Here is a 20,774-nt window from a genome sequence, read left to right on the forward strand (position 1 = left end):
TGTCTCTATGCCGTTCATGGCGGCAGAAAAAAAGGCTTTCCACGAGAGAGGCTGCTTCTGCAGCTTTGGTATCGCAAAGCCTGCATGGCTGTGGCCATGTGCGCGTAAAGTCCATTAACATGAAAGGCAAACAAACAGGAGTCCGAACCCATTCCATCGCATCCCATCGCACTCTTTTGGACACTCCATAAACAACGATGCAGCGCTAAAAAAAAAAAACTCCAACACTAAACAAACACCAAAAAATTCCCGCTGTAGTTTGCATACGAAAAAGTTTTCTAGAAGAGAACACAAATTTTGTGCCAGAAATTTGAGCTGAAATGTGATATTTTCGGAGAGAGCGCCCAAGGAAACCAGTAAAACCAGTAAACCGAACCCACATCTTATTAATTGAAGCATACCAAGGGGAAATGCAATGCAACAAAGTATTTTCCTCTGCACATTTGATTATTAATTGCAATTCCGGCCTGGAATGCGGGGGCAAACAATGCCAAACCTTAAGACTTGATTAAATGGAAGATACAATATCTTTTACTCACTTCCGCCCGCTCTATCTCTCTCTCTTGCAGGAGTCGAATCTGATTGGAGACGAAGGAGCACTGAAGGAGAGAAGCAGAGCAGAAAGGTAAGAGCTGGCTAATTGAATGGTTGCGAGCAAATAGCAAATAGCTGGGCATCCAGACAATTATTGTTGGTAGCATTGGTCAGGTCACGCCTTTAAGCCAATCAACTAAATCAACAGAACGCATACGATATGTACATATGTATGTATGCCCGACACACATCCGACACACCAGGACCAGGACTAGGACCAGCACCAGCACCAGGACCAGCACCACGCTAGTTGACCCACAACGCTGACCCAACACGAAAATTCAAGGCTTAAAATCTATACAAATAAAGGGATTGTACGGGGTGGGGATGGGGCAGCCAACAATTATTACTTGTATGGAAAATGTTTTTCGGGGCGGGGGAAAGCGGGTTGCGGAGCAGTATTTTCATTGAATACAATGGCATTAGCAACAATAACAAAGATGCGCCACACAATCGAGCAAATATTTAGTGAAGGGAAATAATTTCTAATAGGTTTTCCTTCCAATTGAAATCGGATATTATGTGCTCGTGTGATTCTGATTGTGTTTGCGCACTATTTGGGCAGAATTAAATCGAAGCCTGGTCACAAAACAAGAGTCAAATATTTGTACTGCCTCTCCGGCCGACTGTGGTTTGGCCCAGAAGTTTTTAATTAAATGCCCGTACGAGCGTGTGCCAGAGGATGGAGCTAGCTGCTCAAGCGATTTCCTAATAATAAAGAGTTTATTGTTTTCCCATTAAATTTGTCTCAGTTCCCTAAGCCAGCCCGCAGAGACTGGAGACAGCTCAATCATTAGTTATGCAAAACACATAACAACAAGTATGCCGGACCCGTCTCCGGTGCCAGCGTCGGCTTGGAGCGTGCTAATTCGGAGCCGGATAGAACCAAAAATTAAACAAACAAAGATGGAAAGAAACTTGAAGTTTGTTTGGGCAGCTAAGAAATTAAGCTGTTGTTACAAACTGAGGAAACCCCCGAAGAAAAAAGATTGTGTGCAAATATTCCGACCTACACTACGTTTCTTTAGCTACAAGAAACATTGCACACACACACACACACACAGAGAGATGTGTCGCACGGCTCTGTACATTCAGGTGCGTGTGTGTTTATTTCACACCTGAAGTGTGATGAAAATATGACAACAGAAGCACATCCCACCAACAGATAGACAGGCAGGTGCAGAGTGAAAATTGTGCTCCACTCTTGAACGTGTGACTGTGGGGCATTCGTGCTTGAAGAGTTCTCTCTAGTTCTACACAAGCAAACATAACTCGGAGCTCTTCGTCGCCTTTACACATTGCTTTCCACTTTTTGTAGCACGAACAAGTCTAGGAGTCCTTGCCATCATCGCCATCATCATCATCGTTGTCATCGTCGTCCTAGTCGGTTTGTCATCGATATTGTTTCCCCTTCCCTCACGAAGACTCTGATTGAAAATGCAAATTGCGAATACTAGTTGGGGAATATTCAGAATTAGGTCGGGGCTACATTTGGTTAGGTTTTCGCCTCATTCAATAATATTTAGCTATACTCGTACCCATCTCTCACACACGAATGAACTCTGCGCCTCCTGCCTCACGATAATCAACTTAATCGACAGGATTCCATTGCAGGCATCCAAAAATCTGGCAAGTCAGCAAACTTTACCCAACTTTGACCCCCCTACCAACTCACATTCATAACCATTTGCCCCATCATCCTGGGAGAACTATGAGCATACCTGTACAATAACGGAAGAATGTTCATTTAATGCTGTGTGGGAGTAAATATTTGTATGGCCTTGACAAATCAGTTTTTTCTGGTATTTTTTTTATAATAAGCGGCATGACAAAACGCCAAAACATTCAGCCATCAGCCCCCCATTCCTATCCCACCTCGAACTTGCGAATACAAAAAGTCAATTGATTGGGGAGATGAAATTCCTTGGGGCTGGGGGTAGAAGTTTGATGGCAAAAAATAGAAGCCGTGCAAAATTCATACACGACCGGGATTGATTTTGGGCACGACAAAAAGCCAGTCGGGACGGGACCATATATACACACAGAAGGATCTTATATATATACCCACCCGGGTATATATATCAAACACACTCATGTGAGGACAAAGAAAAGAGCAAATTTGGCTTGCTTTGTGCGCTGCCTTCCGGTTGCGACAACGACACGGCATTTATAAAAATCATACGCACCGTTGTACCAGCAGCACACGGGAGGGGCAAAATGTTGGCCCGGCAGCAGGAGAAGCAGAAGCAAACGGCAATATATTCTTATGGCTTGTCGGGCAGCATGTTCGCGAACGATTCTCGCATACATAATGCCAATTTTCGACAAAAACTGTCACCTCTTTGGCGTATGGATAGATAGGGTGGCTCATAAAAACGTTGGACTTTATTCCTCAGCCAGAAATCGGAGACAGTTTCGATCATTCTCGGCGCTAAATCAGATAGAATTCCCCCGTCATTAACAGACCTAATCCACTGACTGGCTGTGCGACCAACTGTGAATGATTCGCCCAGTTAAACAAATCAGTTGGACATTGTCTGGGCTGTGATTTGGCCAGCATCGAAGAGTACGCCCAGTTCTGAAAAACTCGAATGCCTTTCAATTCAAATGCTTGGCACTAAAACAGCAATTTATATGCCCGTCGTAGGGGGAGAGCCGAGTAAGTTAAGCAAAAAGCAAAAAGCAATGAGCAAAACTTCTGTCAAAAGAAACTCATTCGAAAGCGTATATTAATCGAATGAAACAATACATAATGTATGACATCAAAACACAAGTAGAACTCTGATTTTTAAATAGAATAACAACCGGAGGTAGATGCTGCCGAAGCGCATCACCATGGAGAGGAATACACATAAGCTTTGTGTGGGTTTAAGTCGCATGAAATAATTTCAACTTTTTGGGCAGTCAATGTCGAGTAAATGTTGATGAAAGTGTGGGAGTTTTAGATGAAAATAAACCAGTGCTAGCGAAAACCAATTCATTTGTAACCAAAAACAAAATCCTCTTATGCATGCTCGTCTGGTCTGAATTGTTTCAAATACAGAGGCACTTTAATAACAACTATTTTCAATATATTTTGATGAGTTATAGAGCTGTCACGGACACCAGCAACTGCGCTTCGAACACAAGAAAAACAACCATAAAACACCAAATTCCGCTGGCGTGAGAGAATCATATAAAATACCTGCTCAAAGTTGAAGGAAGTTGTCATTCGGCAACACTTACGGGCGCACACATGAGCGACACGAAAACTTCAAAATGACAATTGGAGGGGCGTGCGTGGAGGCGTGTCCTCAGACAAGACTTTCAATTGCTGCCGGAAAAACTTTTGGCCAATTTAAAACGGCAAAAAGAACGCCAACGACGGACAAGAATGAAAGAAAGGTAAACCCTGAAAGAGATCAGGTATTAGTCACGCCCTGACAGATTCCGGCCAAGTTAGTTGGAGTGGCTTGCATGCAGGCTCAGAGCGGATCCCTCGTCACTTGGCAACGGGCGAGCAATGGGAGCATTCGAGACTGCCTGTCAATCAGGGACAAGAGCAGCATCGACAAACAAACCAACTAATTGGTTGAAATGCAAAGCAGAAGCAGAGGGAAAGCAGAAACCAAAATTGGGGCTGCCAAAAAGTTTTACGCTTATTACACACACACAAAAAAAAGTACCAGCAAAACAAAGCCAACTGATGTAAAAAAATGGTGCTGAGAAATTCATGATTCATTAGCAAAGTCAGGCCTGGTCGCCGCCGGGACCGCCGGGACCTACGCAAGTGGGTAACTTTTCAGCCAAGTCTATTGCACCAACTGCGACTCCGACTGGCAACCAGTGCCTTGGCTAATTTAAATTCTTTTGGCGCCGTTGCCCCCGAAGATTCCACATCTAGCGGAGACGCCCCGACGAGCTCCTATTAGGAGTAGTCGGGCATGACAGCTCCTTAAGCGCCTGAGTGATTGACATCAAAAAGGTCTAGCCAGCAGCAGCAGCTTCAGCCCGAGCAGATACGAGAGTACGTTTCTATGGATGTATTGGGGATATAATTAAAATTTCGCATCATTAGGAATTTTGTACATTTGCCCGAACTTTTCTCCAAAGTTTAAGTTAAGAATGAGCGGGCACTTTTCCATATTTATTGCCAGTTTGGTTTATTGAATGAGTGCAGAAAATATGGGAGTACTTTAAAATCCCACAAAAGAGAAATTCCCTAAGACCACTAATGATTCGAAGAGCCAGAAGAGAAGCTTTTCAGGTGTGTTGCCCAGGACAACGTTCGCTTAACACACGCTCAAAGCTAATTTAATGGAAATGGAAACAAAATGTTAACAGTCGCTCAGGTTGTCGTCCAGGACAACAGGCAAAAGGCTGTGCATTCTACACAGTTGGGCAATCAAATCTCGTGTGACCAGACCAGACCAGACCAGAGCTACGCATCCAGGCATCTCCATTTCTATCTGCAGCTCTGACAGCCGTCTTAAGCAACTGCCTAACAAATCTCACTAAATGCCAAGACAAAAGTAAATGAAATTGCACTAAATCTAAAGGGAATTTGCCTTCAAAAAATTTCAACCTTTTGGCCCAAGGCGGAACTGGGTCTTACGTTTGGGTCGGTGATGTAAAAGGGGAACGGTACGGGGATTGGTAGCATCAAAAAGGTACGAACAGGCCTAGGCCAAAGTGATAAACCGTTTCCACTGACATTGCATATAAATCTGCTACAAAGTTGCGTCTGCCACGGCGGCACGGACAGCTCCAAATCGTGCTGGATTTGTCACGCCAAATCGTTGGAAATGCTTTTGCCTTGTTTATGCGTCTCTACGCCCCGCACATCTCCACCACCCCCCTTAGACCCACTCCCATTTTAGTCAAATTTTTGCACAACAGCAACAAGAACAGCATTACAACGATAGCAGCAGAAGCAGCAGCGTGTCTCTCTGACTCTCTGACTGTGTCGTAAATCTTTGAGTAGCTTATCTACAACAAAACTGTGCGCTTTTTTAATTCGCCGGGAAATGTATGCAAAACGGAGCCGAGCCAGAGAAATCAAGAAGAAAAAATGCTACCAAATTTTAGAGAAAATCACGAAGAAATAAGACGTAGAGAAAGTTGCAAACCTTTGCATACACTTACAAGCTTCATTGTTGCCATTTATATATACTACTTCGACTGGTAGTTCCTATGGCAACTATATGTAGAATTTTGTGATCCGATCTTGGTGATTCCGACTCACAAATATAATGGGAATAAAGGGATATGTTGCAAGCCAATGCGACAGCTCATAATTTCTACTGGCAGGGTATTGCTTTCAGATGTAGAGGGAAAATGTTAAATGCTTATTTAAATCGAGGCACATGTTCGAGAGGAGGATGAAAATATATATATATTTTTTTGCTTTGTTTTTGCAAGTCGGGATAACAAATGACGCACACAACTCGCAAAAGATGAGTCTGAAAATTAGGTTGGCAAAGACAATGTTTCTCTCTTGGTCTTGGGATACTTCTTTGACCAACATTCAGATCAAACTTTAAGCCGCTTTGCATCCGACAGCCAGCAAAACAAAGGGCGAAATACCCGCTCCGCCCCTCCCTGCCCCATTCCATTTGCCATCTCGTGGGCCATTTATCATAAAATGCCAACACAATGCTACAACCGATGCGGGGGGGAGGAGACAAACCCAAAATCAAAGATTATGTCCTCAGCTTGATAAACGAGATGCTCCCACCGCGCATTCTGTTGTTGTGGCATTAACACCTCAGCGGATCCCAAAACAAATTGGTTCATTGAAGGGACGGGACACAGACATCATCAAAGTCAGTCAACTAATTTGCAGTTGTTTTAGTTGGTAATTAGGATGTCGGCATTGGCAGCGGGAGGGGTGTGGCGAAGGGGAAAAAGAAAAATAGAAACCAAGAAAAATAAAGAATAACAAACAAATCTGCACCCAAGATAATTTGATAAATTTGATGAGACTTTGATGTGCCAAAAATAATTGCATGCAAATTTATTTTAATGCATATTTACCCGCGTAATTGCAGCAAATTTACGTTTCATTTAATCGCCATTGTAGGAGGGACCACGAGTAGACCAGTAAATCCCAAAGCAGACGAAGGAACAACACGAAAAATTCAACGAAATGGGAGTAGTCGATGCGGGGAATACCCTGGATATTGTTTAAAGAAAAAATACTTCGTTGAACCAGGCAAGAAGCGAAGCACCATATAGGATTTTTTTTATTAATGCAGAACCATATTTTGCTGGGGTATCCGTAAATTGGTTTGCAATATTTTGTTTCTGTTCCTACTGCACTGTGAAAAATGGCTCCACCAAACGCATATACCCATTGCTGCCGCTTGGGTCCTCTGGGCAGTCAAATGGCGACCGTGAAAAAGCGGCAAACAGATTATAACTCCCAACTGACATTTGGGGACTTTATTATTTGGCCATTGAAAAATGCGAGACTATCCGCGGGTTGGATGGGGCTGGTGGTGGCTGGTAGCGTGGTGGTTCGTGGGACCCAAGTGGATTTTAATTTTTCAAAGTTAAACAGCGTCGTCGACCCTTTTTTTTGAGCCTGCCCGCTTGACTGGACACGATGGAGGGAGAATTCTGGATGGTGTATGGCGGATGGTGGATGGCGGACAGCGGACAGTGGACAGTGGACAGTGGACTCACCGTGGCCTGGTCCATGTTTGTATAAATGTCGGGACGGGATTTGGCCATGCAGCGTTTTATTGTTCACCTTTTCGACTGCGACTGATTGATCCCTTGGGTAGGTCGGCACGCCCGATACTGTTGGAGTTTTGGGGCTGGGCGCAGACTAGGACTGAGGCTGTGTGTAATTAATTTTGCTTTTCGCTTTTTGATTTGTGATTTGTGCACGGCAAAGAGCGGGCGAAAAACCATCAAATTGTCACGTAATTATATTTACGTTAATGATGTTTCGGCCCGGCGACCGAGGCAGGCGACCATCGGAAAAGTCAATTAATATTTTGGTGAATGGAAAACAATTTAGATTGTTGTGTCGCTGGCGGACTTTAATTAAAATGCTTTGGCCACAATCTGAATGCATGCTGTGATTTTTAATTTTCATTGAAGTCGTGATACTCGATTTTTATTCTGTCTGTTTTTCTCTGCCTCGGATCCTTCTTCGTCATTAAATAAGTACCTACATTTTTTTTTTTTTTGGGTGGCACGCGACTTTAAGATTTACAGATTAATCTGATAGCCGCTCCAAAATGGCCATTAAATTAAATATGAATGTTAAAGCCGTAAGTGGTTGCTAATCGTTTTTATTTCGCAAGTCAAAACTTGTTTCTTCGACACTTATTTGCATTTGCCAGAGTCTGAGCGACTACTGGGCTAAGTAATTAAATGCCAATTTTCAGACTTTGTCTGAGGCTCTGATGACAGCGTTACGGCTATTAAAATTAAACTGGGGTGTTTGTATCCCAGTTCTTGTTTCAGTTAACATGGATGAATCATTGCTGCATTGTTGCACGTGGGAAATTAAATTCAATTAACAAATATAGAAGTATATTGCCATAAATGTCCAAGAGAGAAGAAAGGCAAAGCACCAGTCCAGAGACCACAAGCAAAGCCATATTCTGCCATATACGAATTCCTGAACTAATCTCAAGGGAATAATTTCATTTTGAGAGCATGTTAGTAGCAAACATGCGGCCATCTAATGGCATTACGCATTTTCAATTTGAAAGAGCTTCGGCATGGCATTCTTCTGTCTTGTTCTGTCCGCTGATATTGTACCTATGTACATACTACATGTATGTGCATGGGTACGTACATATGCGGACGTGCTGAACCCATTCACACTCGGTCGGATGCGGCAGACGACGAACCTGTCTGCTCACGTGCTGCATATTCATGTCAGGGCTCGACTTGGCTTGAGTGGAGCTGTCCCGGAGCTGGCAGGTGAGTAGGAAACTACCTGCTGATGATGGTACATTGCTTCAGTATGAATTACTATTAATGGCGTGCAGTATAAATTGAATTTCATTACATGACGACGTCAATTAAAAGCATGTAAAACTCAATCGGCAGTGACGTTTTTAAAATGCAGCCAAGCCATCAGCCATCCATCCGAGACAGGGCCCGAGCCCGAGCCAGGGCCAGAACCAGAGCCAGAACCAGAGCCAAAAACAGGGCCCAGAGAGAGGCAGGCAGGCGGATGGCAGCGGACGGACAGGAGAAGAGCATTGACGTTGGCTTAATGAGTCGGCAAATGGCTGATAAAAATGCACAGTGAATATGAAAATCGCTGGCGCTGACACTCGTGACGTTCTGACGTGGCGCAAAGTTCTCGAAACTGACAGGAAACATTGATAAAAGTGCCAACTGACATTGCGTAATGATGATGCGCCGGCTCCCTCGCCCTGTCCCCGCCTTAATAGCCAGCTCATTAAACCAACCAGGCTGATTGACGGTCTCACAAATAAAAATATAAAAACATATAAAAAACCATATATGAAATATCATATAAACAAAAAAAAAATGATTCAACATATATCATATGCATATAGCGAAAGTTTTTTAATCAAAATTATTGCCTGCCATATTTCATATTCGAAATATTAAAAATCTAATTAAAACTTAAACAGAATTGCATTATTTTATGCAGCACGTACTACATACATATATATATTCTCTAGAGATGTATTTTTGCAGTAAAAATTCGTTTAAGCTGAAAGCCCATTAACAATTATGACTTTCCTTTGCCGCCGAAGTAGTTGAAACTTAAAAGGAAAAGCGCGCGCTGCCATTGACGCAGGCCTGCCGTCTCTGCCGTCTCCCCCTCTCTCAGCTTTGTTATAAGTCGTCGACAGTTTTGTACGGCTGCCGCCCAGCTTCCCTTATCCCCCAGCCCCCAACGCGTAGCACCGTTGATGATGCTGCAACAGCAACAGAAACAGAAAAAGAGAAGCTGCACCATCAGCAGCTAGGCAAAAGCGAGGGCGATGGCGAAGAAGCTTTGACTTTGCTTCATTTTCAGTTTTACTTTTTAAAGTTTTTAATTCTTTGCATCTTAATGACTTCTCGTAATAAGTTTTCATTTCTCATAATTTCTTGGGTTAATAGAATCTTTGCCGCCGCTTTATGTGTATGGCTGCTGCAGTGCTCCATGTAGAGCAACTGTATCTGGAATAACAGTGGGTTGGATTGGGGTACAGTCATGCTGGAGGTACAGTAGTTTCCTAAGCATGATGTGGGGTAGTGTAGATGACAAATCTGACTACAGCTAGTTTATTTTGATTGATACTAGAGTAGATGGGTTCACGAACTATGATTTCTGAGAAAAATAAAGTTGCGCCCCGGGCTAGTATAGTTCTGTTCGAGTTGGTAAAGTTTTGCGCCAGTTAGAAACGGAAATCTCAGAGAGCAAATACCATGAATTCCCCAAACATTTATGTACAGTCGAGCAATCATCTCTAAGTTAACAAATAATCATATAAACAAACTTATTGGACACCAAATCAATAACCAGAAACTTCATACATACACTTGGCAAACAACTTCTATCCACTGTGCCCGGCCCGGCCAGGAGCTGCTCATAGAAACTTTTTGTCGAAAAAAAAAATATAAGAAAATAACAGAAAACTATAATTATGAAGTTGACACAAAGTCAGCCAGTGGAGCAGCAGTAGCAGCAGCAGCAGCACAAGCAGAAAAAGAGGCAGCAACAGCCAGTAAAAACGCAGACGACAATAATGACTGGGAGGACATTTGGCCAAGATGAGAGAGAGAGGGCGAAAAACGGAATTGGATAGAGGCAGGGAAATGGGACGGCACTATGTCGAGTCGTTGGCAGCCATGAATTCTATCAGAGAGGAAGCGAAGCACTAGAAATGCATAAAAGTCGGACTACATAAAGCGCAGCAGGACCACAGCTGACATTTATGTGGAATGTCAGTGCGGGCTTAAAGCAAACTTACCAAGACAGAGGCGTTCAAGCCGCGACAGAAAAGTGGACGGAGAGTCGTCTTAGAAGTGGGCCCACACCCAGTCCTCAAGCAGAGTTGAGCACTTGGCTTCGCGCTGCGGTGGCTGTGGCTAATCATAAATTCAAAAGCGGCAAAAGTGCAACAGTAGTAACAATTAACTTATTAAATGGGCTTTGTGGGCGATGGTGAGGGCGAGCCAAAGCAAGACAATGGCCCCCAGCTAGGGAAAGCGTTCTAGCTCACAAAGGATGTGAGCATGGAAATTGTGGAAATGAAACCGAACGAGGCGTTAAGATGCCTCCCAGCTGCAGCAGCAGCAGTAGCAGGAAAAAAAAAAGTGTGCAGCATTGGCACTGAATGGGAACAAGGGAACATTTCCTCATGCATTGCACCTTCCTGCTCGCTTTTCTTGGCTTCCTGCTCGACAGGGTAATTCATTTTGCTGTGGCAGCCAGCAGAAGAGCACAGAGAGGGGACCCATAGTATCTCTCTGATTACTTGAGACTTTTGCTAATTAGCGAAATTGATTTGAATTTTATGGCGCGTACAAATTGCCTCGACTTAAAGAAGGGGGGGGAGGGACACTAATTGAAACTAAATGCCGTGCATTAAATTCACTCGAAGCTGTTAAAAATCAAACGGTTTTTCCAACGGAAACGGAGGCAACGCCCCGCGTAGAACTGCCAGCGAATTTCCAGCAAAATATCTCAACACTTCTACCATTTCTCGCCACTCTCTTTGCAGCTGTTGTGACATTTTTTTGGCAAAGCAAAACGCAATGGCGCCAAAGATGCCGCCATTTTCGCAGCTCGACAAAATGGCGACAAGGACATCCAGTTGGCTCTGCCGCCTGCTGCTCGTCAGCCTCTGCATTGGCGCCGCTGCCGCACGAGGTAAATATCCATAAACATTTATATAAATTCATTCGATTCCCCACAGCCATAAAATACCATACCCAGACCATACTCATAGATAGCTCTTACTGTTAAACAACAACAACAACAAAAATGTGCATATGTACATGTTATGGTGGGTGTATCAGTGTTTGTAGCAGACCCGACACCTGCGGCCTTTGGCTCTCCAAAAACTAATTATGTATCTGTCAAAATCGAACGAGCACCGCAAAAACATTGCTTTCCGTTTCCCTCTGTGTTTGCATCCTCTAGCGCATATATATATTATCAATTAATATAATAGTTCACTTTTAAAATTGTACAAAATTCAATTATATTAATAGTTTGTGTGGGCTAAAAAAAAAGCCTCTAAAGCGTTATACAGTTGGAGTGTATGGCAAAGGAACAAGGAGGTAGCATATCTAAAATGTTGATCAATTTGGGTAGTATGGGAAAAAAAAGAATTTTATTGAATGGTTTTAAAGCACAATAAACGTCAGTAGCAGCAGTTTTTTCACAGAAAAAAATATCAAGACAATAAACCTCTCACTTCATTTAATACTAAGATAGTTTTGCTTCAACAGCATTGTGTAGCAATTTAAAAATTTACTTACTTTAAATATTCGATGTCCACATTGCAAAACCCAAAAGGAAGGAAATCTGCAAAATGTAAAAAATGTAAAAAATAAAATCGAGTTGGATTACTGACGGACAGTGGCAGACAAACACGTCGCTGACTAAGTTGAACAATTTAAATATCAGTTACAAAATCACACACAAACAATGTCACACCAAGCATTCCTGCCACAGACTCTGTCCCTGGCCCAGAGTGTGGTGCATGTGATAGCAACAACAAAATCCTCCATTGAACTGCCACACTACCGCGACAAACCCAAGGGGGCGGGGCCGAGAGGGGCAGAGAGGAGCGAGATACATTTATCAAAAATAGTATTTCAGTTGGCATTTGAAAAAATGCAATTGCATTCGGTGGGCAAGCGAGTCGAGGAACGGAACGTGATGGCCATAGAGGGTTTAAGAATCAGAATGTGGATGGACGAGGCCAGAGGAAGAGGCGCGAGCAATCATGCAATCATTTTATTGCAATATTGCGACAATTTTTATTAAAATTTTAGAATTTTCAATTTATTTAGCACTGGGGCATGGTCCTGCTGCCGGTGCTGCCACTGCTGCTGTTCCTGCTGCTCTCAGAGGCAACATTTTGCTCTTTGATTTGTTGCAGTTGCGTGAAATTGGTCAGCAGATATTGGCTAGACCACGGACGGAATCTGTACGTGATTTGATTTCTCTTTACATACAAAACTCTTTCCGTTTAGTCAGCAATACCAAAGTATTTCGACAATGTTGAGAGTTCGAAGGACTCGGAGCATTTTGCTGTATATTTTATGCACATTTAAAGGATAAACAGTTGCAAGTAGATTCAAGATCGATTGCCGGCTAACAGAATTTAAATTGAATTGGCCATTTCATGTATTTAGTTGCATCTTGATAACTACACTGAAAATAAATATATATATGACCGAAAATTGGGTGGCCCTCACTTGTTAGTATCTGAGCTCTGACTTAAGAGCACCAGCTCCGACATCGGAGATTGATTTCAATTAGCTAAAAAATCAGATTAATCTTCTCAAACCAAATACATTTAATTTTAGTTTTCCCCAAAGTAAAATCTGAGAGCTTAGAATGAGAGACAAAATAAAAAACATGACTAGAATTATTTCTGCATCTGCATTCCATTCCCCATTTAAATATTTGCCAACTTTATTCACAGTGTACTTTCCTGTTTATCGGCCAGCCAGCAAACCATTTCAGAACACCAAACAAGGCGTGGCATATGACAGAGCCCAACGAAAGAAAATTAGAAATGGCACAGCAACAAGGAAAAAAGTTAACCTAGGCCCTGACCCAATGGTTTTGCTTCCTTCGTAGGTTGCTGGGTTGCTGGGTTGGTTGGTGGGTCTGTCAACACGCTGATAAGTCTCGCCTGCATCCTGGGCTCTGGACCTGCAAGGTCCTGCCCTGTGCCTGTCTCGTCCTGCACTATGTTTCACGGTCCCTGCCTCTGCTGCTCTGCCCTGCTGTTGTTGACCGAGGCAAATGCTAATTTTATTATGACAAATGCGCAGTCAGGTAAAATGGTAGCAGAGACCTTTGGCTTTCGTTTTTTTTTTTTTTTCACCTTGCAATCAGAAGTCTAGACAGCCCCGAAACTCACTCCACTAGCGAATACAGTCTCATTTATAACGAACGCTAATCTAACAACAATCTGTAAGTGCTTCCAGTCATTGGTTCGTTGAATATGACTTAATAAATGATGCTACCCCACTTATCCCAATCCCAATCCCGATCTGCTACCGTCTTACCCACAGCAGCGTATAACTCACGCCCCAGATGGTCTCACTAATTGAAAATGATCACCTGCCTCCCCGTGCCAATTACCTGGAGCAGCCATTAGCCCAGGCCAGCCCAGGGGCCCAAACAGAGTACCCAAGCTTAACCTAAGTAGACACTTGGTTGAACAACACCGACACGCCCCCGGGGGCAGTCAGCAGATGAGCAAACAACTCCCGTAGAAGCAGCAAATTGCCACAGAATGAAGATCTTGGCCCAACCAGTTACCAGGGCTTGCATCTAAGCATCTGCGCCTGCGTGCCGTCTGCATCCGCACCTTCTTCTCTGGCTCTGGCTAGCCCCCCCTCCACAGATGTCAGCTCTAATCTAAATAAGCGATTTGTCTGTGCATAACTTCTGCTTTAACCAGCTCGCCAGACTCTTGGACACCGCTGAAGCAGCAGCATGGAGAGGCTAACTTTAAGGTCGAACCTTTAGATACTCTTTCAGCTATACTTAAGTAATCGAATTATGGTTATCTACCCATAGAGTCGCGCATGCTTCTTTTCTATGAAAGGGTATTTGCAGTCTCCCCTGTCAGGGTTAAAACAACAGCCACTGGAAACCCAAGTCGCTTGTGCAGCTGGAAGTTAAATAATAATTTGTATAATTTATACGAGGAACTCTTTTTGGTGGAAGGAATTTACAAGCCGATAGCTCCCTATGGCCTGGCCAGCATATTTATCGGGTTGCGTTGGGCGTGGAATGTCTCCTGTGTGGGGATGGGGGGGGGGACGAGAACTGGGACCCGAGCATAAATAATTAACACGTGCATAGTTTGAATTGCAGTTTGTATCTGGTTGCCAGCATTTTTTATGGCAAACTGTTGACTCTCTGATTGCCGCTCTGAGTTGAAACTGGAGAGGCTTGGAGACTCTACTCTATTCTCATCTCAAGCACTTCCGGAGTGTGCTCGAGTCTGAGCTGACTCTTTTGTCTCTCACACACACTGTAGTGGGGAATTTCTTAGGAAGTTTAACCTGTCCGGTCTGTCCGTTCTGTCCGTTTTCTCCGTCCCCTTGTCTGCGCCTGTTTGGGCATTTGTTTTGTAATTGTTAAATTGCTTATTCATGGCTTTGTTTTTCTGCTAAATGAATGTTAATGACCTCGGCGAGTACTATAAATATTTGATAGAGCCCAAGTGTTGACCGAGAGCTTTCCAAGCTCAACTTGAACTTCTGTTTCAGCTGAGCAGCTGCTTTCCCATACCGTACGAGGTGTGCACACAATTAGCATGCCAATTTCGATATTGGAAATTGTTGCATTGCACACTGATAATTTTTGGGCCCCCCACTCCCCCTACTGAATCCATCAGATGTAGCTGGAGAGAGTACAAGCAACGGGAGAGGCGTGCATCTGGCAGATAAGTGGATGCCAGTGCTTTGGGAGGAATTTAATTATTATTCCTTGACCGAACTAATGCAATACAAAACTTTTGTCTGCCATAACCATAACCAGTACAGCAGCACAGCAGCACAACAGCAGCAACAATATGCACCCCAATGAACAAGAATTTAGCATCGAATCAAGTGACGCCTGCTGTGGCAATTCCATTCCATTTGCCTCCTTCTCTGCTAACTCTGCCAACTCTTCAAACAAATTCCACTCATTGTCAGCTATTAATTATACATATGTATGTATGTACCATATGCACCCTATGCTCTCCTCATTGGCTATGTAGTGGCGGAGGACAACAGTTGGCGCAAACACCAGACCACAAGTAGTTGCCCTCATAGATGTTTTGTCTGTTGGTTGCTCAAAGTTAGCTACAATTTAGTCAGATTAGATATGGTTGGTGGTTGGCATTGGTTAGGAAGAGGCTTCAATATATATAAGTATATGTGAAGCAAAACCAGATGAGGTCCAGTTTAAGTGCGAAAATGTTATAATATCTTTTTTCCTGACTTTATCATACGCATTGAGTTCAACTATCGATCCAAGAGACAGAGGAAACATACAAATAAAAATATATGAAAGAAGGGACGGTGGGAGGATACCACACCACGAGTGCCTCCTTTACGAGTGCCGGACTTGCCTGCCTTTAAAGCATTCTCCCACACACTGGCTGCCTTGTCGATGTTGTAATTGTTATTATTCCTCTGGTATTGTTCAAGCTTAATTGAAAATATTGTGAATGTGCCCGGCCGCAGTGCATGCCGGGGCTGGGTGTTCGGGTGTTCGGGTGTGTATATTCTTTTGTTTGGGTGTGTTTAGCAATAGCCGGGAGCATCTTTGTGCGCCACTCTCTAAATGAAATTAATTGAAGACCCCTGGGCCATACACATACTCCCACTTGCACTGCCACTTCCACTCCTACGCCCTCTCCCACTCCCACCAATTGGCAAGGAAAGTTTTGGCCGCCTACATATACATATGTAACTTTTTATACACCCAATGACTGGCGGCTATTGTTGCAGTCTTGCGGAGCCTTAGCCAAACAGTTAAGGGGTAATAGGAGCGCGCCTGGGGTTGGGCCATGGCGCCCTATTTCGATACGATAAAACAATGGCTGGAGCTGTAGCTGGAGCCGGGGCTGTGACTAGCATGGCAAAGTTTTCATCTCACATATGCTCGGGTCGGGTTTGGTTCCTTTAAGGAACATTTATTGGGAATTTGTTTGAGTTAGTGCACGTTGATGGAACTTGAAGTGCCGCAGCAATTCATTTACCATGCAAAAGTGTCACTACACGCTCTCCGCCGACAAAGGAGCACCACTTTCCAAGGAAACAGCGAAAATAAATTAAACTACAACCAGGTTGTGTTTCAGTCAAAAGATTTAATCTGATTTCGCGTGTGATTTAATTTAGTTTCGAAAATAGGGAATTGTATTTTAATTTGTATGAGTTATGAGGCTTAGATTTCAGCCCGCTGATCTTTGCTTAAACTTCAAACTTTGCAGACATATCCTGACTTAACTTTACTAAATACTAAACCAGTCTAAGTCTCCGAAGATAGACATTAGTAGGGCAGGCATTGACATAGAATTTTATGTGGGATTTATGCTTTATAGAAGGTATTTTTATATGTACATATGTATGTATGTTGGCAGCACGAAGGCTCTCCTAATGACATTAGCTTTCACGCAATGTGATTAACTGTCCTGGCAAATTGAGCAGCAAACAAAACATCAGGCTGCCCGACACACAATTCATTACACGACTCCTGGCCCCAATGCTTAGTGGCGGATGGCGGATGGGGGGCACGAACTACCTGCTAACACGCCATAATCCCATGCCAAGGACATAATATAAGCAGTCCGGATAGAAGGCAGTCAGGCAGAGTCAGGCAACTCCAATGATAATAATGCAGCCCCGAAAGAGGTCAACGCAAAATGAAGTAACTAAGCAAGTCACTGACCAACCCACACACAGTGGGAGTATCCACGATATTAAGTCCCGGCTAAGGCGAGCACGTTCCAGTTTCGAGGCAGCTATAGACTGACCTTCACCTTTATGGCTTTGGTGAGAGTTGGGCTAAGGAGTCCGTCCTCCTCCTACGCCATCCACTAACAGTATAAAAGCTCTTGGCTCTGCCTTTTGCCACTGCTTTCATCATAATTTCAGTGAGCAGAGAACAGCAGCAACAAAATGGCCAACATTGTCTCAGCGCGTGTCCTTTTATGAGGCACATTGCCGCTGTAGTTGTATGTCTATATGCAATTAAATTAAATATTAAACTTAATTACACACAGGCAAACTAACACGCCAAGACAGAAGCACCAGGAGGAGCACCAGGAGCAGCGTAGCAAAGGAGTAAAGTAAGACCTCGCCAGCTCCTTGGTCTCTGTCTGTGTCAAATATGCCCAGCACCAGGCCTCAATAATGCACCAAGGAATGTAGGAAATAATGAAAGTCAATTGTCAGTCAGGCCATCGCTAGATTTCTGCGTCTTTAGTCCTGGGTCCCTTGGCTCCTGGCTCCTGGCTCCTGGACAGAAGACGTTGCCATCGGCAAGGGCAGCCCTAACCGTAATGACAATGTTGCTTTCATTTCGTGTTCCTGTGTTCTGCTAATTGAATTGAATTTAATGTAGTTTAATTGAGACGAACGTGATTGTAACTAAAAGCGCTTTATGCTTAATTTACCGGCATGACGGCAAGCCCTGGTCCCTGCTCCCTGGTCCCTGAGACATTGGAACCTCCTACCAGCTGCCTGACACTATGAGTGCTGGCCTGGTGCTTCTAAATAGTTCAAATTCAAGTTAATTGCTCGAAGCTCAAGACAATTCCCATTGAGATGGTTCGAGTTGTGGGGGGTGGGGTGTGCGGGCGGAGAGGACATTTAAATATTTAAGTTTTTCATGGCAGCTGTCAGCAAGTTTTCTAACAAGTTTATCTACCCATGCCGCATCGGCATGAATAATGCAAAATGGTAATTGTGTCACACGCTGCGTATGAGTAATGACTGGCCAGTCCGGTCCGGTCCGGTCCGATCCGCCAATCGATGCTTTCAAGGACGTTGCCAATATTAAAATTTGCTCGAGCGCAGCGCAGCGCGAAATTCAAATGCATCTGCCGCACCGCATTCGAAAGCAGTTTTGGCCAAAGGAAAAATGAGTCCAAAGAGAAGTAACGGAGCCCGGACAGATGCCAGAATTAGCGAAAGGTTCACTCATCTTTTTTTACTCGTTGCAACTGTCAGAATTACGAAGCACGAGAAGAAGCTGCAGCAGCAGCTATAGCCGGGGCTGGAGCTGGCGCTGGAGCAGCTGTCATCTTAGAGAGAGAATGGCTAAAAACTGTCAGGCTGCATAATAAATTGAATTTCCTGTAGTTGGTCATTTTGCACCATGAAATTCGGGCGGGGCGAAACGGAATGACCTGGGCGTGGCATAAACATGCACTTGAAACTGAAATCCGGGCCGGGCCAGGCCAGGCCAACACGTACGTGGTCCGGCATGAAGGCAGCGGACAAATGCCACCAGAGGCAAATGAAATTACGGAGTTGCCAACCCGACGATGGGGCAGCTAAAAAATCCAAATATCCTATTTACAACTTGCCACTACATAGCCATCGGGGAATTATCCAGCCAGCAGAGCTGGAGCTGGAGCTGCAGCTGGACTGGGGCTGAGGCTGGTGTGACGGAGTGAGGGATCCGATTAAAGGATGCGACAACTGGAGCTTGGACAGGACAGATATCAAACTGCCAACTGACATTTGAATTTCCCTTCTTTTTTTTAAATGCCAATGGCGAGTTTTATTGCATCATTTTTTTGCCCTCACTCTCAGTCAAGTTAATAGAATCAAGTCACTAAAAACGTTACAGCATAATGAGAATGGGATGCAGGGAAGAAGATAAAATCTTGATCAACAGATTGCAATAAATGAGAATGTTTTGTATTGTGTTTGTGAGTGTGGAAGATTTTTACTAACGATTTTTCATTTAATGATTGGCAAAGGTAAAATTTAAGTTCTTTCGCTAAGTCGACCCATTTAAAAACAGACCCCTCTTGGCCTTCTTTTGAGCAACTTTAACCACAAAATGAATTCGGCTGCAGGGCGGTAAAAAAAGGAACTGAATCGAGCACAAAAAATATAATGACGAAACTTTTAATAACTAATTAAGCGACATTTGCCCTGCCTTCGCACAACAAACTAACCGACCCCAACCCTGCCCCGCCCCAAGCGCCAATGGAACACTAAAATGTCCCCCGTTGGCATTTTGTGTGACAGCAACATAAACGAAGAACCTTCAAAACAAATAACTATTAAAAAGAACCAGAAACAGAAAACGAAACTTAATTACAGTTGGCCATTTAAGGAGATTTGGCAGCCACAGAACAGACCCAGAAAAACATTTACAATTTATCAAATTAAATTTTAAATAGCGTCCCTGCCGCTCCAAAACGAAGTAAACTCTGTGACAGTTGGCTCTTTGTTGCCATCCAAACCACATAAAAAACAGCCGCTCAATAAATATTTAATTATCAAGGAGTGCTGAGGGCAGAAGTACGTGGAATTTGCTATTTGTTATACAGTGTCCACGATAATTATGCCTACGAAGGCCGAAAAAGAACTGCCAGGCAGGGAAAGTTCCGCACACGGGATACGGGATGCGAGTACGAGTAAATGTTATTTTATGCTTTTATAACTAAATTTTCGTAAACCGTAACGTGCTTAAATGTTGAAAATTGAAATTTTAATGCAGCAACCCTAGGCGCCAGTTGGGGTGGGGTGGTGGCAGGGGAGAGTCTGTAGTCTGTATGGGTGGTGCGTGGCAATGGCATATCCAAAACTATTTGCGGCCATGCTCTGCGGTCAGATTGTGGCTAACCATGTTACGCCCTGCTCCCCCGCTCCCTCCCGCTCCAGCTTCCCAGCTGTCTGCACCCATCCCCCGCGCGTTGGAGCTCTGATAGTCAGGGTGGTAGTGGAACGGAGCGGGGTAACGCATAAGTTTGTGGTCGCGTTGCCGCGCTCTCCTTGCGTTTCATTTTGCATAAGTTCTAAAGTACACATCATATATAATTAAAATCGTAAAACGGTCAATTTCCACCCCCCACCGGAGGGTGGAGAGTGACGACAAGGATACGGATACTACTCCGTCCAACCTTTCATTCCTCCACAGCCACCATCTGTGTAATGGGTTTAGCATTTTTGGGCTTTCGTGTACAAATTGAAACTTTATGTTTGTTTGCCCACGAGCAGCCATCCAGGCCAGGCCAGGCCAGGCCGGGCCAGGCCATGTGCTGTGAGGCGTTCTATTAAATTATTTTACTAGTTTTTCCGGTTCCACTCTGCAGTGGGCTCCAATTTAAAATTTAAGCCGTCTTCAGCGAATGCGAATATCAAAATACTCCAAAAATGTCCGAGCTGATCTGCGATCAATGTAGAATTATTCTATTCTTTTAATATTATTATTAATGATTGGAATAAGCAAATTGAAATTTATTTCCCTGTAACTTTTTAGTTTTTTTTTTTTTCTTTTG

General features: G+C 43.7%; 1 protein-coding gene across 1 annotated transcript in view; it reads left to right on the top strand.

Moving 5' to 3' along the window:
* LOC111069363 (mucin-5AC) overlaps window positions 1-20,774 on the top strand; it is a 50,189-nt gene that overhangs the window by 21,902 nt on the left and 7,513 nt on the right. Inside the window, 2 exon segments of the mRNA XM_041591639.1 lie at window positions 570-625; window positions 11,289-11,437. Coding sequence (XP_041447573.1) covers window positions 11,323-11,437 — 115 coding nt within the window. The 5' untranslated portion in view covers window positions 570-625; window positions 11,289-11,322.

This window comes from Drosophila obscura, unplaced genomic scaffold (assembly GCF_018151105.1).
Source record: "Drosophila obscura isolate BZ-5 IFL unplaced genomic scaffold, ASM1815110v1 contig_150, whole genome shotgun sequence".
Taxonomy (NCBI): Eukaryota; Metazoa; Arthropoda; class Insecta; order Diptera; family Drosophilidae; genus Drosophila; species Drosophila obscura.